General features: G+C 45.7%; 1 protein-coding gene across 2 annotated transcripts in view; it reads right to left on the reverse strand.

The window, feature by feature from the left end:
• Window positions 1-1,685: 1,685 nt before the first annotated feature.
• ammecr1 (AMMECR nuclear protein 1) overlaps window positions 1,686-20,394 on the reverse strand; it is a 46,812-nt gene continuing 28,103 nt past the window's right edge. The window contains exons 4-7 of one of the 2 annotated variants that reach the window (XM_048997677.1): window positions 12,575-12,731; window positions 8,070-8,160; window positions 7,819-7,915; window positions 1,686-6,220 (exon numbers count right to left, since the gene is read on the reverse strand). In XM_048997677.1, the coding sequence (XP_048853634.1) occupies window positions 6,106-6,220; window positions 7,819-7,915; window positions 8,070-8,160; window positions 12,575-12,731 (460 nt within the window). In that variant the 3' untranslated portion in view covers window positions 1,686-6,105. The remainder of the gene's footprint in view (window positions 6,221-7,818; window positions 7,916-8,069; window positions 8,161-12,574; window positions 12,732-20,394) is intronic. The other variant, XM_048997678.1, reaches the window with a different exon arrangement.

Genomic DNA, 20,394 nt, shown 5'->3' on the forward strand with positions numbered 1-20,394 from the left:
TACTTCAAGGAATTCAAAACGGCCGCAAAACAGATCACAGCCGTATCTTGGGTTGAACAAAACAGCAACACACATGCAGATCTTTGCAGTTGGACTTTTATTTATTTATTTTTTTTCAATCGGATAAATGATTTTAAAAGATAACAATAGTGTTTAAAACTACAATATCCATCGCCACAGCCAGGGCTCACATACCCACTGATAACCCTTCTATATAGACTCCCAAGCCCACCCCCCCACACACATTTATTATTATTTTTTTTTTTTTTTACATTTTTAAAAATTTTGTTTGTTTTTTTTGGGAACCAAAGTATCAGTAAAATGCCCGCTTCAAGTTTCATCACACTAACAGCAATTCAATGTGGAAGGAGAGGATCTAGATCTAACAAAGGGCTATTTCTTCAGCTTTGTTTTTTTCCAAATAATATTTTCAAGTTACTAAGCAGGAAAGAAACGATTTAAATTTGAAATAAACACGTGGGTGGGAAGGGAGGGCCACGCCAGGTGGCCCCGCCCCGAGGACCCATTGCATGTGACCTCGCAGTCCACCGATGACGCATTCCAACTCATCGATTCTCGTTAACGTAGAAAACCACTAAAATAATTTAGAAACTAGATCCAAAATATTTCGTTGTTGAAAAGAATCAAATCTCAATGTACAAAATTTCCTTTTTTTTTGTATACATTTTTTAAAGTAAGTTTTTTCTTAAAAAAGTTTCCACACACAAGTTTATTGTAGTTCTTATTTATTTCATTTATCATCATTTATTTCTCTGTATAACTATCAGTGCGATTGTATACCAGTGCAGCTACTGGGTCCAGAGTAAAGAAGAGAGGCTTTTTTTCTCTTAAATTTTTAAACAATTTAAAAAAAAAAAAAAACAAAAAAAAAAAGATAAATGCATCTTTTATATAAAGTATCACTGCTGGTCTTTAGGAAAAAACACATTAAGAAACCCATAAATCTAAGAGGCACGCTATGGGGTGTTCTTTAAAAATGATAACGACGAAAAAAACACCGACAAGGACAGAGAGAAATATTAAAAAAAAAAAAAAAACAATAATAAACAGTGCAACCAGTTTCTTCGCCTTCTGAGAGCCAGCGACGCATCTCAGTGGCGCGACAATGACAACTGATTTACGAGAAGAGGTTGCAAGACGAAGTTAGAATTCATACAAAAAAAAACGCTCAAAAAAAATAATTAAAACCGACAGGGAAAAAAAAAAAAAAAAACTCTTGCAGGGACGTTTTTTTGGAAGGACAGGAAGGTAGGCCTGAAGAGCAGCATTTAGACATGGCTGGAGGCATCTTTGGTTCGGTCGAACACACAAAGGTAACGTGAGCCTACGGTCTGGAGACGAAGGTGAAAAGGATACAAGGACTGAACCCCAGAAGGCCAGGATCAGAAACGCGTCTCGTGTGAACGGTGAGGGGCTGGTGCAATTCGACCCACATTATCACAGTGGGCAGACGTCTGAATTCCTAGGTTCATTCTGCAAGCCGCCGAAGGTGCAGACAAACCACAGTGGGGGAAGAATGATTGTGACACACCTAAGGTCTTCCAGTCCAAATGAGCTCCCGAAAGATGTTACGTCCACCAGCTCGATCCGTACCGCACACTTGCATTTTGTCAAGATCCTGGGGAGGGGGGGGGAGCGGATGGCGGTTGGGGGGGGGGGGGGGGGGGGGGATGCCCCATCACGAATAGACTGCCCCAGCACAGCAGAGTAGTAACCAGGAAGCTAGAGACCATGCAAGTGTAAATCAATGTTCCCAAAGTGCATTCGGAGGTGGATTACACCGTAGCTTTCATAGCGCAATCCTTCAAGTATTAAACGAGACGTGGCGCAGAGGCATGGGTGGAGATCAGCTCTGCGGTAGGAACCTGCAAACCGGAGCCATGAACGGCACCGTCGCCCAGGCGCATGGGCCGGACAATCCCATCAGCAGCATCCAGTTATCATATGGCATCTCCCACGGTCAAGGGAGCGTGTTGTGTTTTTGGTTTGCATATTCCTACTTAAATACTGTTTTGGGGGCCCCCTAGAGGACACCCACATAACCTTTGCATGGCATCTAGCACGTGACAATAATCCCAATATCGGCGATTCCAAGGAATTCTACCCAACGGCATCGGGGTAAACTCCAGACAACCTAACACCTTGGGTTTGTTGTGTTTTAGCAGTGCCAGTTTCAGACATCAGTGATGGGCCCCGCCCACTGGGGGAAGGAACAGAGAGTACATCGTACAGGTAAAAATAGGTGACGGTGGTACAGTGGAACACGCATATGGATTAAACAGGACTCCCTGTGCTTTGTTGAATTGTGTTCTGGCCAGAAGATGGGATAGGGGAGGCAGGCTTGCACTGAGGCTGGTCCTTGGTTCTGCATGTCACAGATGGACCCAGAAAAGCCCCTATGGGTCACAGACTTTTCTTTGGCTCGAGATGGCCCATTGGCTAGATTGTGGGAATCGTTTGGGCCACTTGGGGAAGGAAACGAGGCTGGCAGAGGGCCAATGGCAAACGTTCCCCAATTCAGTCAGGCCGCTGATACCTTGCGACCACGTCTCACACTTTTGACACATACTCTTTAGAATGCGGGTCGAAGCGAGTTGGGGGAGGGAGGGGAGAGAGATATGCAGCTGGGAGACTGGGGCCTCTCTACCGGCGTCTGCCGAAACAGAGGCCCCTTTGTCCGACACGCACGGGGCATTACAGATGGAGGTAATTTCTGCGTCCAGCATCATAAACCGCAACCGCAGTTCTCCCACCTCCCCCACCCTAAGGGACGAGCCAAAGAAAATGCCAGAACAAAGACCGTGGGCCGTGCAACCCCCCACTCCCCCCAACACACTGGCGACATAGGGGAAGCAAAAGCCCGTACCAGATGGAGGGTTTTACAGAAATTGGGGGGGGGACCGACACCACTGTGCATTACGGCTGGTCTAGGCGTTGTTGCACGCCTTGGATGCTGCTACCTACTGTACAGCTAATGGGGTCAAAAAGCTACGCCCTTTTTCCCCCCAGGCCAAGGGGAGGGGGAATATTTGCTGTCCATGTCCTTTCAAACCTGCAGGTTTTTGATTTTCAATGTTACAACAGTAAGAAACACCTGTAAAACAGATCTGCATATATCAAGGATAATTCTGATATGATTAATGTGTCCGCATGACCAGTCATGTGACTGTGACCGCCCCAACATGAGGTCTGATAGCACCATTTTATTTCATTTTGTTTGTATTTAAAAAAAAAGTAAAAAATAAAAAAAAACGCTAGCATGCTGAGGATGTCTATTTGTATACACACACGCAAAAAAAAAAAGAAGAAAATCGCATGTATGTAACAAATAAACGGATATGAGAAAAGCCTATAGACTGTTTTGCAGCGGAAAATGTTCAGTTTGTGCTGTAGTTGGTAAAAAGCCAGGAAATCGAATGTCAAGGTGTTGTGTCGTTTCATTAGAGCCCCGGGATGCAGTTGCCATGTGACTCTGACGCCGATTTATCAACCCCCCCTTAACCGTTTGAGACGCGTCCGGAGACAGCTTTAATTCGCAGAGATTGTCACTTAAGATGAAAATCCCACGTGCCGTGCGGTAAAGCTGGCCTTAGCGTCTCGTCAGAACTGAGGCACGGGCGCGTGACAGCTGCCCCAACACAGTGAGTCAGGTAACCGCCAAGGTGCGGCACCTGGGCCTATGAAGCCACAGGGGAGGAGGGGCATATTCACTACGCCCGAGGTTTAACCCAGCATGGTCCCTGAGGGCTGTTGTACTCTCACCCCTGTCTCAAGGCTGACCCCTTAAAAGTGGGCCGCCAGCGCGATATAAACCCCACGTAACTCCAGGGCTCGGGGTGTGGCGGCTCGAGATAAAAAGGAGTCTCTCATTGTTCTGGCTGGCGGATGAAACGACAGAGCACTGATGACATTAACTTACTGGTAGCTGGCAACACAACTGGGGGAAAAAAGGGTCTCTCTTTAGTTTCTGGGGAAACTATAGGGTTTCTGTGGATGGAATCCCAAAGCCCTTTACATTTCACCAAAGGATAAACCAATATGCACATTCTCCTAGAACAGAGTGCGTAAGCCTTCTTCAGACATTCAACAATACAGATTGATTTTCTTGAGACGAGTCTACAAACGTAAATAGAAAACTCGTGTCGTACGGTTCCACATACCTTGAGGGAAAAAAAACTCAAGAAAAGCCACAAGAAGTCCGTTATCTGCTCTAAGTACGAGACCTGCCTCTCGAATGCTACCAAAGACCGCTTACCCACCCAGTTCTTTCTGCTGCAACTCCTGTCTGCTTCAAAAAGACTAAAAGCAACACGCTAGACTGGGGTAAAACCATTTGCCCGAAACATGTTGAAGACATACAGGCATCTGCCTGGACACTGTACAACTAGCAGACGCTCAAGTCATGACTCCAAACGCCTGCGTCCATCACAGCCCATAAATCAATTGTGTCGCTGCTGCCTGGAGACTTAGCATTCGTGAACGCTTACTCCCGAGAGTCCCAAAGGTTGCACTGGACTTGCACTGGACCGCTGCAGCTACGATGGCTACATGCTGCTTCAGGTGGATTACCCATCAAGCGTTGGTGCGTATGCAAGTCATGCTCAATGAGCACCTGCGAGAATCACAGCTCACAGGCCGCCTAAAGGCCTATGTTAAGCCCCTGAAGAATACACAGAACACTTGACAGATCCAAGGCAGGCGGCGGGGCAGTAGCCCCCCGAAAACAGCCATTTGGTGGATAAGAAATAAATAAAAAGCTAGACCAAGCCTTGCCAGGGAGAAAACACTGAACACTGAACAGGAGTACCACCTGAGCCGGCTACAAACCACGGCTAGAGCAAACCATGAATCAGAAGAAAATATGGCTTTAGAGGGTCTAACCTTCTTCCTGCTTAAGCACACCTAGTCTTCCTGTTTCCACTTTCCTCTCCAAGTAACAGGCTTAAGGTTTGCAAAGGAGGCCATAGAAAAGCACAACGATCGCGCCATCTTCTGAGGAGAGCCGTCCACGTCCCACCAAGAGCTCCTCCCACCCAACAGGGTCCAGCTGGCGTCGAGCCTTCCGACCCGGAGGACAGCACTTAAATCTGCCGCCGCAGACAAAAGTCGGTAAAAGAAAAAGGTTAGGAACGTATAAATCAACTTCCACCCAGCTTGTTACGTCATTCAATTCATCACAGATAAAAAATTAAATAAAATTAAAATAAATCACTGACCTGAGCTGACTTCATTCTATTGTGAACAGTAATTGGGAAAGTACTGGAAGTTGCTGAACCATTTTTGGTGCCACAAAAACATATATTGGCGTTATCCAGTCACTAATTAATCCTGCGTTTTTTGCTGGTCTGTTCCCCAATTATGAGCTGGCTTATAATCACACAGAGAAAACAATATAAATGATTGTTGGCTTTAAAAGTCACGGGTCTACCCAAAGTCTACCACATAGGACCACAACCACACTTGTTACACAAGAAGCTACATCAAGATTAATCTAGCCACGATTCACGGAACCACACCAACAGCCAATAGCTCACGCAAAAAGACGACGAACCTTCAGACCCGTGGGTCTCCATTAAGATACACACACCTGGCTAATGAATGATTTTAAATAAAAAAAAACAAACCAAGTTCCCTATTTAATTGTATTACCAAACGTAGTATACATAAACTAAAGCAAAACCATTAATGATTATCCCATCAAAACTGACTTCCTTCCATCCACAGACAAAAAAAAAAAAAAAAACCTGATTAGGATTTTTGGAAAATTAAAATCAGTATATATCTTTTTTTTTTTTTTTTTTTAAAAAAGGGAGGGGGTTAGCATATGTAGATATATAAATGCTGCAAAAGCCAACTCAAGAGAAAAAGGTTAAAGGGGAAAAATGTTACTTTTTGCTCTCACACAAAGAAAAGAAGCGCGACTGCCACCCGTTGCCAGCCTGACGCAGACAGACGGCCAAGCATGGCAACGGAAGCTATCATCATAAAATGGTACAGTAGTAGAGATAGCTAGACCAAGAAGGGGCGGGTTCTCCTGGGAAGAGGTCCGCGGAGAGGTCCAGTGACTGGTCATGCGGCTCGGTGTCAGGAATAATGGTTGTAAGGGGGCAGAGGGTGTCCGATGCCATTCTGGTAGTGGTGATGCTGGCGGTGGGTGATGTAATCGGCGTAGCTCATCGTCATCTTCTCGCTACAATACCTGCGGGGCAGAAAGGGGGATGGGATTGTACGGTTGGTAACAGTGGGGAGCCTGTGACCTCAGCTGCTGTCAGACCTGAGGATTCCGACAAAGACAAAGCAAAACACACCTGACATGAAAGCAGTGTTTTGAACGCGGGCCAAAAACAACCATTGTTTCGTCGCCTTAACAGTTACGCGTCTTGCGAATGCCAGGCGGCTTTTCTGGACTTTACTTGGAGCCTAGATCCACGCGCGACAGCGCCCGAGCAGAACCCGGTCTTCCCAGCCGCACGGAAACCCCGAAAAGAGCCTCCGCTCGGGTACTTTACCCAGCAGCAGGAGATGAATGTACTCGAAATGGCCACCGCAGAAAGCGAGAAGAAGCAGCCAACTGTAAAAGAAGGCCATCTGAACGACTGCCGTGCCATGGTGCCTCTATCAGAATGGAATCACCATTTCATTAAAGTTGCTCATTTCTTCTCAAAGACTTCCACTCGAAGTGACCCAGTCCTCATTTTACAACAGTTCAGCTACAATACTTTTTTTGACCTAAGCAATGTGGTTTAGGTGCCTTTTTCTAAGGTACAAGAGCAGGGCACATGCAGCGACGGCACTTGGGGACACAGACGTGGACTTACCTGCATTCCCTGCTTAGCAAAGGCTTTAATAATTGGGCACATCCCAGAACACACAGCATGACTTGAGCCTGCACGTATAGGCTCTCAACCACTATCAACAACTGATGCATTTTTGCCCACTTGTGGTGCGAGTTCGAGCACTTGAACATAAAGTGGTAAACCAAATGCAGGGAAAATACATTTCGGTATCAATTTAGGCAAAAAAAATTAACTAATCTAGGCAGATATACAGCTCATCAAAACAAAGGGTTTAACCGACCAGAGAAACCTTAAAGGTTAGATGATCCTAGCATCTACAAATGCTTAGGTCTCTGAATTCTGCATTTGCGTGTCACATCCCAGAAGCCCCTGGCGGCTGCTAGTAGGATGAATTCAAGCTGAAAGTGAGGTGGCGACTGAGGGATGAGCCCAGCACTGCAGGGGGCAAAGAGCCGTGCATATACAAACTGAGCAATTTTTCAGCAGACAAGACAGAATCAGCACAAATATGCCTCCACACCAGCAGAGGGCAGCAAACAGAAAGGCAGGTGCTTCATTGAGAGGCTCAGTATTACCCACTGCTGTGATAGCTATGCAAGTCTGGAGGAAGAGTTTTTAGCACCTCAGAGGAACCCAGCAAAAATCACGTGAAGTTTGCAGGGGTTAACTGCACAGTTTAATTTGGTTTTGTGTTCCCAGGAAATATCTAACATGAGGGAACAAGTTAGTTAAAAAAAAAAAAAAGAAAAAAAAAAAAAAAAAAAAAACACAATTGGGTGTGCAGCTTCTAACAGTGGGACAACGGTTGTGTGATTAACAGCTTAAGGGAGTTGATGCAGGAGTGCTAAGGCAGAAAAAAGAAACAAACACACACACACACACACACCCTATAATGAGACCTCCTGGGCTGGTGCCACCACCCTCCAGATAGCGTCGCACACGCTCAGTGAGCGGAGCTCGGCCAGCCACACCACAATCTGCGTTTCTGGGGCCCTCTCACCTGGTCAATTTAATGGTCTTCCTGAAGTCGTTTGTGATGGGAGCTTTGTAACCTCCCTTTCGTAGTAAGGAATCTATGGTCTGAATGTGGTCCCATCCTGCAGGCAGAAAACACGGGTGAGACTCCAGACCACAGCTCAAAAAAAAAAAAAAAAAAAATAAGAGCGCGTTTTCGTGAAGGGTTTCTTCGGAGCGGTCGGTGACCATGTTAAGTGTAATGACGTTTGTCCCCACCACCCCCTCCACGCTCACCTTGCTCCTTCGCAACTTCTGGCAGGTAGGTGGCGGTACGCTTTGATCCTTTTTCATTGAAAAATTCTATCCTAATGCCATGTACACCCACCTGCGAGAGAGAGGGGAGTGCCATTTAAACTAGACCAAGCTGCCAGGGATGGAAAATCTGACAAGTTCACCTTAACATTTCACGAGGATTTCTGAGGGTTTCCACAACATACTCGACGTAAGCAGAAGGGTTTACTTTACAAGCTCGTCAATTTGCAGGATGCCACACGAACTCAGTATCTTACAAATACTTTCCTTGTTGATGCAGCACGCAACACAGAATTGCACTTTCAAAATCACCACTTGAAAGCACATCTGGATGAGTCGAGCATTTGACTTGGCATATAGCATGTCATTTTCACCCCGGAAGTGCCATCCTCCTCGGGATATTTCCCTGTACTGTTTGTGATGAAAGCGACCCCCCCGACAGGCAGACTTTCATTCGACCACGCAAAGTGAATTCCACAGTGTTTCAAATGAGGCCAGAGCAGATAATGCACGGCCCCTGGATCGGTATCTGCAGGCAGGCAGCTCACCTACAACCAAATCCAGCTAATGTAATGCTGTCACATTCCACACAGCCTGAGCAGCTGATCCGGCCGCTCGGACAGCGAAGGAGACATCAATCTCTCAACGCCAGTCTATTTCAATCCCATCATTAGATTCTAATACCAGGAGAATCGTCAAATCATTCAAAAACAGTCCGGGCGACAGCCTATAACCACAACATTAGCTGTAATCCTAGAACAAAGCACATTTCAATTTTATGGAATTTCTATTCATATTCACTAAAGACACACATTTGGAAAATGGAGTCTGAAATTACAGCCAGAATGATAGTGGAAATACTCAAGCTGCAAATTAAAAACGCAGAGATGCGCACGGACTGTGCTGCTAGCCTGACTATTTTAAAACACACGTGTCGTCACTGAAATGGGGACGGTCGACATCAGGACAGGCAGCGGGCACATGGGGCAGTCTGCAGTGGGTTTGTCGATTATTCCCAGTTCTGCATTTAGAGGAGCTGAGACTGCAGCAAATTTGGTAACAGGGCTCAGTGTACAGGAGAACTGCTCTGGATCCAGTGCCGCTCTAACACACAGCATAAGCCGACTGCATCCACATGCATATACAGTCCATGTATTCATATTTTTGTGGGCACTCCATCCACTTCTGTGGGCATAACCTGGGGAATCCTAACCCCTCCCCCGCCACACACACACACACACACACACACACACACACACACACACACACACACACACACACACACACACACACACACACACACACACACACACACACACACACACACACACACACACACACACACACTACTCATCCTTTCTCTTTATTATTATTTTTTTCTAAACATACAAACATCCCCACCCAGCCACCAAGGATGGAGCTCAGTCGTGTTCCTGATCCTCTGCTGCCGTCTGAGGGGGGAAAAGAAAAAAAAAAATATTCGCCGGCCTGTCCCACGGACAGGCGCCCCCGCTGGAAACATCAAAGCGCTAAGCCAGCGCTAAGCCTGGGTGACGCCCATGCGGATCTCTGAGGAACCGCTGCGGTGGCTGTATGCCCAACCCCAACCGCCTAGGGAACAGGAATGGGCAGCTAGCCTCACCGAAACCAGCTGAGCGCAAGTCGACAGGTGCTGAAAAATGTGATTAAACACGCCCAACTCAATGCTGATTTTTTTTTTCTTTCTTCAAACTGTTTACTTCACACTTTGCGGGTTCTCAAGCATAACTGGCAGGGCATCCGGCTGTGAAATAATCTCAGAAATTCACTGACAGGATCATAGGGCTGGAGCGACTATGGACAGGCACAGATGGGCTCCGGCTTGTCATGGGATCAGGGGGCCAAACTACAGAGACTCATTTCAATCGAGGCCTCGAGAAGGTGAAGCAGAGACAGACTCGATGGAATTGCATCCCTCTCCGTGTTTCAGGATGTCAACAATCTGTCAGCCATGGCATTCCACCCGGCGACCTTCAGGAAAAGGGGCACCAAGTATCACCAGGTTCCATGTCAGGGGCCCAGAATAAACGACTGACCCCACACTCTGACCCCATGCTCTGCTCTCGCCTATATAAGCGAGCTACAAGACGACGAGATGGGACATGCAAAGATTAAATTCCATTGTATTCACTAAAAATCCACAGTGACAAAAGCACCTGAGGTACCGAGACACCCTCGGAGCCAGACGACTAACTTCACAAACACTTTATGAAGACATAATGATCTTTTTGGGGTCACTGAAACCCCGAGGGGAACGGGCAGCGCACTCCGATAATCAAGGTCCATCTCGGCCTCAATTTTCACCTCTCAGGTGTCAGCGCATGGGAGTGCGATAAGCCTGGGGATGCGGGCTGGTGTACAGCAGACAGGGCAGACCACACTGTAGTCTTTCAAGGCCGTCGCCTGGGTCCATCAGAATGATCGAGTTACTTTAGTCTGAGCCTCGCCATGGCTAAGGAGATGCAGCCTTGTGCTGAAACGAGGCAGAGAGAAGCCACCACAAAGAATGCGATGGTGATGCGAGAACAAAGAAAAGGCTTTGAAAGCCAAGGACGGAGCCTAACAGACTTACTGACGATCGGTATAGGCCTGAGAATTAATCTACAAATCATATCCTTTTTCCAGAGTTTTGTTTTATCCTTGTGCAATGATATCTTTACATGTTACATTAAGAACTTGCACACAGGTGGTCCTGAAACTCTCAATCGCCGTTTGTTTAACCGAAACAAATAAACTATTTAGCTGCTATTAATATCAGTAACACTAGTATTTCTTGTCGACAGCATTAATTTGGGCGACGAGGGTCAAAATGAGCCTTGGCAGCAGGATACCTATCGAGGAACCAGAGCACTTCATCTACCCTTTTTAAGGGATGGAGTTCTGTTAATTAAACTGCGCTTCTAATTCCTGGTATTAATGTCTGGGAAAATACCCCTATGTTTTACCGTCCAATGACAGGATTACAAAAGCCTCCCAACATATAATTAAGCCTATTAATTCTGAGCAGACCACCACTGGGGGTGAAGCGAGTGTTTTGTCAGAAATCAGCAACTTAATCTCCATGGTGGTGATAGCTGATATTTACACATAAGGCTATATTGTCAAGAAGTATGCCAATGTGTATACTATGGGGAAAAAAATACATTAACACATGACGCCTGCGCAGTTAAACCAAGCTAGTCTTGAGGTGGCTTTAACGTAATGTACAGCATTCTTCCGCTGGCATACAGGAACCAACCCTCACCACAAAGACAGACCATTTACAGTGCGCTTCCAAGCCCGCTTTGATTTTCCACTGGAGAAGGGTCGGCACTGTAAAGGCTTTGGTGGGTTTGGAGAGAGATAGAACGTAAAGCAGAAGAGATGCTCTTTTACTGTTCACATGACTTACATCATGATTTGCTAGGTGCTAATTTCTACTAGCACGCCTGTGAGAATCACCGTTTCATGTCAACATGAAATGCTAGCAGAATTAGCAGTCGCCGCGTAAAATCTGCATTATGAATCCATTCGATTCAGCTGCACTACCGTACTTTTTTTTTTTTTTAAAGGAGGTTGGAAATTAAAGTTCCGAGTTATCGGGAATGCAGCAATACACGCCGAAATCACCGGTATCTCTGTGCATTTCGAGCAATCAGATGGTGGTGACAATTAGATCAGTTTAGTCATGTTTTTGCCACTGCTAGTAAGCAGGGCTATGCACGTGTGGGTACGGCCTGCATGATTTACAATGAAGCGCCATCGGTTCGCAGTACAGCTATGTGGAAAAACAACAGTTAGCCTAGCGCCCAAAGTCGACTTTGAAAACTTGCCTCTTCCATGTAATCGCTTTGTTTAAGACATCTGACTTTTCGTCCAACTCTCGGGCCCCTCAGGTGATGCCCAGCTACTCAGCAGTCACTCTTCACAGAGTTTAGAGGGCCATGTGGAACCCACACACACACACACACACACACACGCTTCATGTTAAACACAGAGGGGACCCTTCAGTCAGAACATACAGCTTTAACCTTGCTCATATTGGGGCACAAACGAAAACGGTTCCTCCTTATGTTGGGTTGATTACCAAAACGAAAAAGCACAATTACTTCCTAAGACCTTAAGTTGCAACATGAAAATCCTTGCTGCCTCATCCTGACAGGCAGAAAAGCAGTATGTTCTCCAGTTTATTCCTGTGACACATGTATTCACCCAAAACCAGATAAACAGAAATGCCAAGCACGTAGATGTCTGCCTTGCAGTGACATTGGGGTGTCTAGCAACAATGGAGTTAAAGGGCCAGAGCCCATTTTTTTTTTCATCTTCCCTACTTTCCTGCTCAAGTAATATTGTGCAGACTCCATAATTCTATCCCCACCCTCTTTAGCTCAACGGAGGACAGTAAAGTGACATCGGCCACGTCATCAGCACTGCCCACCATGGGTCTCCCATCGGGACGAGGCGCTCACCGGCATGTTCTCTGTGGGTGGGCGTCCAGGGGCCCTGCTTACCTCCCAGTCTAGGTAATCGCCGACGTCCTCGAAGTTTGTGAGCAGAGACACTGAGCAGAAGAGGCGTGGCAGCTCATCCCTCGTCATCGGGGGGAAGCGGCTGTCTTTAAGGGCACTGCAGGCATAAAGAGATACAGACGTTTCTCTGGGGGGGGGGCACACAGCTGGAAAGATAAATAGGACCAGCATAGCATAGGGAGAATTTGTCACCCCCGGACCACCATGTCTAATGGCAGAGCAGTAACCATGTGTCTAAGCGAGGCCCCCCCTCTCTTTTCAACGGCCTTCTGAGCCCAGATTAGCCATTTTCTGCGACTTTGTGTGCATGTGTTTTTGGAAAGGGGCATGAGCTAAAATGCAAATCTCTGTGCTCTTCAGATTGTCCTTCACAGCCACACCCAAAAAAAAAAAAAAATCATATTATACATATATAAAAGAGCAGGGATTCTCCAGACACTCCCCACCCCCACCTTTGCGACTTCGCTTCCTCTCCCTGCTGAGGTGACCGTGGGCACAGGCATGCTGGCTATTTTTAAACCCCTGCATTTTAATGTCAAATCCCCTGGCTGCGTACATCTACCAGAATCCTACTGCCGACGTGTGGCATGAAGAGATGTGTGGGGGAAGAGCCCGACCACGTGCCATCAAGCGGCGAAACGCGAATGCGCTTAACCAGTGAAGCTTCAAAGCCAGTTTTATATACACATCTACTTGCAGGGTGATCACTTTCGATCACCAACAGCAATTCCTGTTTTCTGAAGCCACCTGACTCACCCTAAATGTCCCAGACACTCGGGCATCCACAATGACATCTGAAACACCTTGGTGTAAAAAATTATCTTTTTTTTTAAAAAATTATAGCAAAAGGCTAGCATGATCCATTGCAGTCATCGCTCTTCCAGTCAGACTATAATTCATTATGCAAACATACTACAGATAGCATAACAGGTTCATTGATTTTAACAGCTCGTCACGGAATATGCGATTTATAAATTCAGAGATGTGTAAACATCCCGCCTGTTTATTTACAAGGCTCTGGGTATCCGAGGGCTGTGCCTGTGACTGACTGCAGAGTGTAGAGGGCCTCGTCACACGACAGCTCCATGTGGCTGCTTTGCGGCCTCTCCTGCATTACAGGGCATGTTTCTGTGTCCGCTGAGCCACCGGGGCCTTGCTGACCTGCGACGACAGAGACACCTGAGCCAAGCTCGTCGGCCAGCCACCCCTCGGGCGCTTCAGGATATCAAGCACAATAATGTATTCAAGTACGTGCAAAACAGGAAAGCATAACCAAACAAACCTTTAGATGCTACTCATTATAAAAATGAATCCTAGCTTATCAAGATGTTGGGGGAGCAGTAATTGACCGCAAAACAACACGCTCCTTTTAACACCAAGCTAACTAAAAAAAGAAAAAAACATAACAAATCATCCAATAGAAGGTCAGGGAGAACAACAAAGCAATCATGAAAATTCTGACCGGGGAGTCCCCATTCGGCAGCCATTCCGGCACACTAGCAAAGAAACTACCAGATGACTCCACCCTCTCAATTGTCTGTTTCCAAGGTGATTTATGACCCATGTGTAAAACCTCCATGCCCTATTAGCAGCTGTACAACTGATCTTTGTGAAGTAGCCTTGATGACAAGACGACACGAAAGCACACTTACGAAAGGATCTTCCCGAGTCACATCATCAGCTAGCTTCACGGCGGCCAGCGGTCCATACGGAGAAACAGCTGCCTCATCTCAAACTTTCCGATTTGTCCAACAGAAAATTTTACAGCACTTCATGCTGGTTTAGGTTCAAGTATCTGACTTGCTTTGAGGGACGAAACAAAACTTCTACACATTTCTCCGGGATGCTGAACAGTTTTACTGGGAATTAGTCCTAGATAAACGATATGACACAGTTCTTCAATGCACGACATACCGATAGCCAGGTTGGAGGACTTCCACTTCAAGCATCCCCGCACTGGGCTGGATGTGAGCGAGTCCATCCATCCCCCGCATAAACCTGAACCTGTCACAGTTTTACCATCAAATTCCGGCGCTTGACCACAATGCCACAGCAGTATGTGGAGGGAAGGCAGGGAAAATGACAAGGGCAATGGAATTTCAGTATGTACAAAAGGGGGAGGGGGATTTGAGAGAAACAGCAAGTCACGGCGAAGTCCAGGTGGCATTGCACCGGGAGGCCAGAAGTGCTGCGGTATCGAACACCTCCAGGAGCATGCGGGCTGGCACGTGCCAAAGCAGCACATATGGGTCTCACACAACAAGTGAAGGACAAGAGCTTTCAGTTTTCTGTCACAGAGCCATACAAGCGTGGGCAGAGCCCCAAACTCCAATCAGGGAGTTTACGCAGAAGAGCGTATGCGCATGACTGTACCACCTCATACAGGAGAGCACATTCATTCATTAATACACCAGAGTGGGCAAGGAATCTAATCAGCAGAACATGTTACTAGTATTATAAATCATGTTTTCCTACAGCAGGCTGAAGGAAAGGGGGGGGGGGGGGAGGAATGGGAGCTAGGCTAGAAAAATGACACTTCCAACTAAACAAACGAGTTTAGAAGAGATTCAACAGGGAACGGCGGGAAGTCTATAAATCAGGAGTAGCCACAGGGGGCTTTGGGGGGGGGGGGGGGGGGCAGGAGGAAGGAGAGAATAGGCTGCATGTTCATCCTGCACCAACTAAGTGTCACCTCTGCTAAAAAAAAAAAAAATAAATAAAATATTATATGGATATGTTGGTTTCTTTGCTGCAGTCAGGCTAGTTCGCCTGCTTATGATCAGCCATCTGTAATGCGACCCCACGACACACTCAGCTGGCCTCAAACAGAGCTGGCTGAATTCAAAACGCCCACCATGTAGGCATCAGGATGGTTGGCTTATGGGGCGAGTCCACGTGAGGTCGCCACGATGACTCACAGCACCCCACCACAAACCAGCTGACCATTCCATGAATTTACTGGAACAGCCTGCTCTGGTTAAGCAAGACTTCCACGAAGTATTCAGGCTGAAAACCCCCCCCCCCCCTCCCACCACCATCCAGGCAGACTGAATAAAAACCAATTTAGCCTACTGACCGTCTAGATCAGATATCTCTCACTCGAGACATGGACTGCCATGCGAGTATAACTTTTGGACCAGACGTGTTCTTTTCGAGCCAGGCAAGGAAAAGCACACATACAGCCCTCAGGGGTCAACCAAAACGGTCAACCTGGCTGGAAAATGCAATAAAAGAAACGTCTTTAAAACACGATCGCTACCCATCTACTAAAGAGGTCTAAATTTTGCTAAATTGTAGGCAATTCACTTTCCAGAAATATGTCCCTTCAGGGACCTCACACGTAATTGCCTTTCAACGTGTCGTTTGCTCGACAACGTGAGCGACGAATCATTTTACTTCGTTGACAAATCACGCCTTACATCTCAATGTGACGTCAGCTGAAAGCTGCACACACAGGTAATTAAGTAGATCGACCATGCTGTGGCTCAGCAAGCCCATTGAATATTGCACACGCGACGAGCCTAAAACCTGGTTAAGACACGAGAGCATATGCCGGGCCGTTCTGAAGTTCTCTCACTGCCAGGTATTCTGACTGCATGCTGGCAAGGGAAACGGCTCTTCATTCTTCAGGTGAACACACTCAGATGGAGTTTCTTCTTCTGGCTTTCCCAACAAAAAAACGTTTGAATAAAAATTTTCCTGATTCACTCTGGCGAAAAATGGGGACGTCCGGATCCTTCGTGATGGCCAGATCAGACGGTATGTTTGAGTATCAGTAGGGCTTTCCCGCCCACATTCCCACTCATGAGAACTGGACCTCATTTGATGGGATGACAAACTAGGTTCCAAACCACCATCACCTTTAATCATTTCACAAGAACCAATGAGTGTATTAAAGTCAACATTCAGTTACTAGATTGCTCAAAAGCTTTTGTGAAACCCAAAGCAGACAAGTAGCCTTTTTAAAGTTTTGCATTACACAACCTTTCACATACAACATACTAAATAACCTACACTTCTCGCCCCACTACAGTGCTGCCTTACACCGATGTGCCCCGGACATCATAAGAGGGAAAACACAGTATGCCTAGACATATTTAGTATGCATACTTAGCATGGTTAGATATCAGTTAAACTAAAGACGCAGCACGATAGCATAAAAGGGTCTGTACAAAATCAGTTTACTTTGAAGAATAAAAACATTTACATAAGCGTGACTAGTGAGAATCTAGTTCATCCCTATTCTGTAAAGCATATTTCTGTAGCTGCGTAGCGATTTATGAGTATACTTTATAGGGGGAGGGTCGATCCACAAACCATACATATCCCTAAAAATAGACTGAGCGCATTACAACTGCAACAGAGGGCAGAAGGACCCAGCTATTCAAAACTTATCCAGTTACGCTGTCAGATTGGTGGAGGATCATTAACTCGCCCTTGCCTACTGTCCAGATGCTGCTGCTTATGCAGCATCCAGTCACAAAAAAAAAAAAAACAAAAAAAAAAATCCAAGAGGCTCCCCAACCACTTTCAATCATCCTACAGATTCCACAGATTAAAAGGTGCCAATTGGAACAATGCACCAAAGCATTCAAGGAAGGTAGACGTAACAGCACAACATGAGAGGCTTCTCCCAGCCGGCACTGAGGCTACAGTGCAACCTTTAATTGGATTTGCTATTCCTTCTGCTGGCTAGCCTCTCGCATGGTTTCTCTCTTTAGAAGCAATTAAGCCGATTAAAGCCCGAGCAGATCCCCACATGTCTCTGCGTCTAGATGCACCGTGGAGGCCCCCAAAACACACCGAATTGTCAGCAGACTAAGCGTGGCACAGCTCTCCGAGATGTTCTCTCTATCGGAGAGTGCCAACCCTCAATCAGTCAGCTTTGGTTTATCTGCTCAATGCTGCTTCCATCCTCTACCACAGAAATCCGTCCATCGCAATGAAGAGTCTTGCTAAATAATCGACCCATTTTCAAAACACCCATTCAATCAGTGTCGGGAACCCAGAGGAAACACACTTGACAGAAAGGGCACATCCCAGGACAGGAGCAGCTCACTGCGTATAACTTTCCCCTTAATCTAACAGAACGAGTATCCTGCAAATTCTGGATTTTTTACTGTCATTTTAGCTTGACATTATTCTGTAGCAAAAAGACCTGTACCTCAAATATTTCACTGCTCGCTGCCTGACTACAATACATAATAGGAACAATAAATGACACACTAGCATACTACAACATGGCTAGCAAATACACACAGTACACAGTGGGATGCTTATTCCTGCCACCAATCACAAGCCATGCCAATGTTCCAGGCTCATTGCAAGTGACTCAAATTCTCAATTCCCATCTCTTGTAGAGATGAGAACAAAAATATTTGTTTGGTAAAAAGAGGGACATTTCTCCAGCCAGCCACTGGGGGAACCCTAGATGGGGTCATCTCCCCCATTACAGCTTGTAAGAAGCTTACTGAAGACGAAATCACTAGGCGTGGAGAAATGAACAAAATAACTGCCTCCTTCAAAACTTTAGCTTCGGAAAGCAGTGCAAAGAAAAGACAAATCTGACTACGGCCACAAAATGTTCGATACAGTACTATGCTTAGGGCAGGTCATTAAGCACACACTACCTCCGACTGACATATGGTACAGATTGTACTCAGACACTCATACTGTAAGAGGATGGCCATTTCTTTTTGTATGCCGTTCTTATCACTGTAACTTATGCGGCTAAACAGAGAGCTGCTAAACTGTTTTTCACTGTTTTTGTAATAGTAACAATGAGGATCTATCTTATATAATAAAACAAGAAAATCAGAACAACAGGAAGACCTTTACACAATCTAAATTAAGTGAGCTGGTAAACTACATGTAAATGACAAACTCATCAATCAATGGCAGAAAAAAATTCACACCCCACATCTTTGCACTGCACTTCCATCACAGAAATCAAAACATGCACACGTCCTATGAGGTGAACGGTCTAAATAGAAGGGAAGGTGCACTCCTCTTCCATTTCATTCGGCAGATGGCACACACCTCCCGGATAACCCATGATATATGGATACATGTGGATGTATGGGTATATAAACATGAATCCGGCTAGTTTCTGACAAGCGGGCATGCTTTTGATGAGCACAAATGAACACGGGCTGAGAAAAGCAAACCTCCCACCCCCTCCAAAAAAATGAAAAACTTCACAAACAGGATAAACATACATATATTTTCACAAATGTGGGAGAAAATGTTTGCATAAATAAATAAATTTAAATTAGACTGTATGCAACAGATTTCAACAAAACATTTAGCATTAAATTTAATCTTATCCACTCAGTCAGTAAAAATTAATTCAAATATCAAAAAAAATTAACTTTTGGTGATTCACTGATTTGAATTTAGAGTCATGTGGGTTTTAGAGGAAAAAAATATTCACGATTTAAGTATGATCTTCCTGAATGTTTAAGTACATAATCTACCCTATATAGCCTTGCAGCGCAAACTTATCCTAGCAACAGTTTCAGCCAATGAGAGGCCAGCAAGTGGCTGATTCTAAACGCCAATAGAAAACCATATTTGGGACAGCCTTTGAGTGCATCTCCTTGGAAACTTCTCCGCTAAAATTCCTTTTCTGTCCACCTGAACTGTTGCACAACCATAACCCAAAAGTCGTTTCCTTAAATGATCCGACAGAAATCTGATCCAGAAAAGGGGTGGACACAGAAATCACAGGGCGCTAGTATATAGTGAACACAGAAATGACCCAGATAACACCATGGAGCATTAGATCCATGTCTATATCCATCACTTTAATGAAAGCAGAAAAATGATTAACCCCTAAGGCCACCCCAAAGTCGTCCTCCCACTCTTCATTTGCTCGAGGATCAGTCATTGTTCAGTTGACCTTTTATGACATGTGCCATAAATATGAGTAAAATAGGTCTTTGGAGCTGGAAGTGTGCACAGGGGCAACTGTGTTTCAGGCTCCAATATTTTCAGTGATGGATAGGGCTGTCACCATCATGGAATTTATGCCGGATTCAATGAGCCTGCATCTCAGACAGTCACCTATGCTTCACAACTTTCACGCCACCATTTTCAGGACCACTTAGCCTTTCTAGCCATGCCTGAAACGTTCAAGCACAAAATGATGAGAACCAGCCTCAGGCACCAAGGACCTGGGTAAAATGTGGTCATTTCCAGGTACAGTCACGGCCCACTGGAACATCTCCGGGATGTACGCTGAGAACTTACTTCCCAGTGCAACCAAGACATTCACAATGATAAAATTCATATCTGCCCGTGGCGTCTTCTTCAGACTGAGGTACATGTGGCGATTAGAGCAGTGAAGGACATTACCACACCGCCAGGACATCGCAGGAAGAGAACAGCTCAGTTGTCAGTCATGATCCACCCCCTCCCCCCAAATCACCACAGATGCCAAATATGAGTGCCTGTGTTTGATTATTTGAATTGCACAGCAAGCAAAAATGCCTTCAAATTTAATTGCATCAAATAAAATATAAACACTGACGTGCTTTTTACAATCCTGAGAAGCGGCAGTCACTCAGCTAAGATCAAGCCAAAGAAACTTCCTTCTGCGGGGTAAGCATGTCCAACTTTGTGAGGGTTTTATGCGAAGACAGTCCCTGACAACATAAAGCATTAGCCGGATGAGCATGATATTTGAGTGATAGGTCGAGGGATGGCAAAACCTCAGTGAAGTATCTAGAAGAATCATGACTGGATTTGGCCAAGCAGAA

Source organism: Brienomyrus brachyistius, unplaced genomic scaffold, assembly GCF_023856365.1.
Source record: "Brienomyrus brachyistius isolate T26 unplaced genomic scaffold, BBRACH_0.4 scaffold35, whole genome shotgun sequence".
NCBI lineage: Eukaryota > Metazoa > Chordata > Actinopteri > Osteoglossiformes > Mormyridae > Brienomyrus > Brienomyrus brachyistius.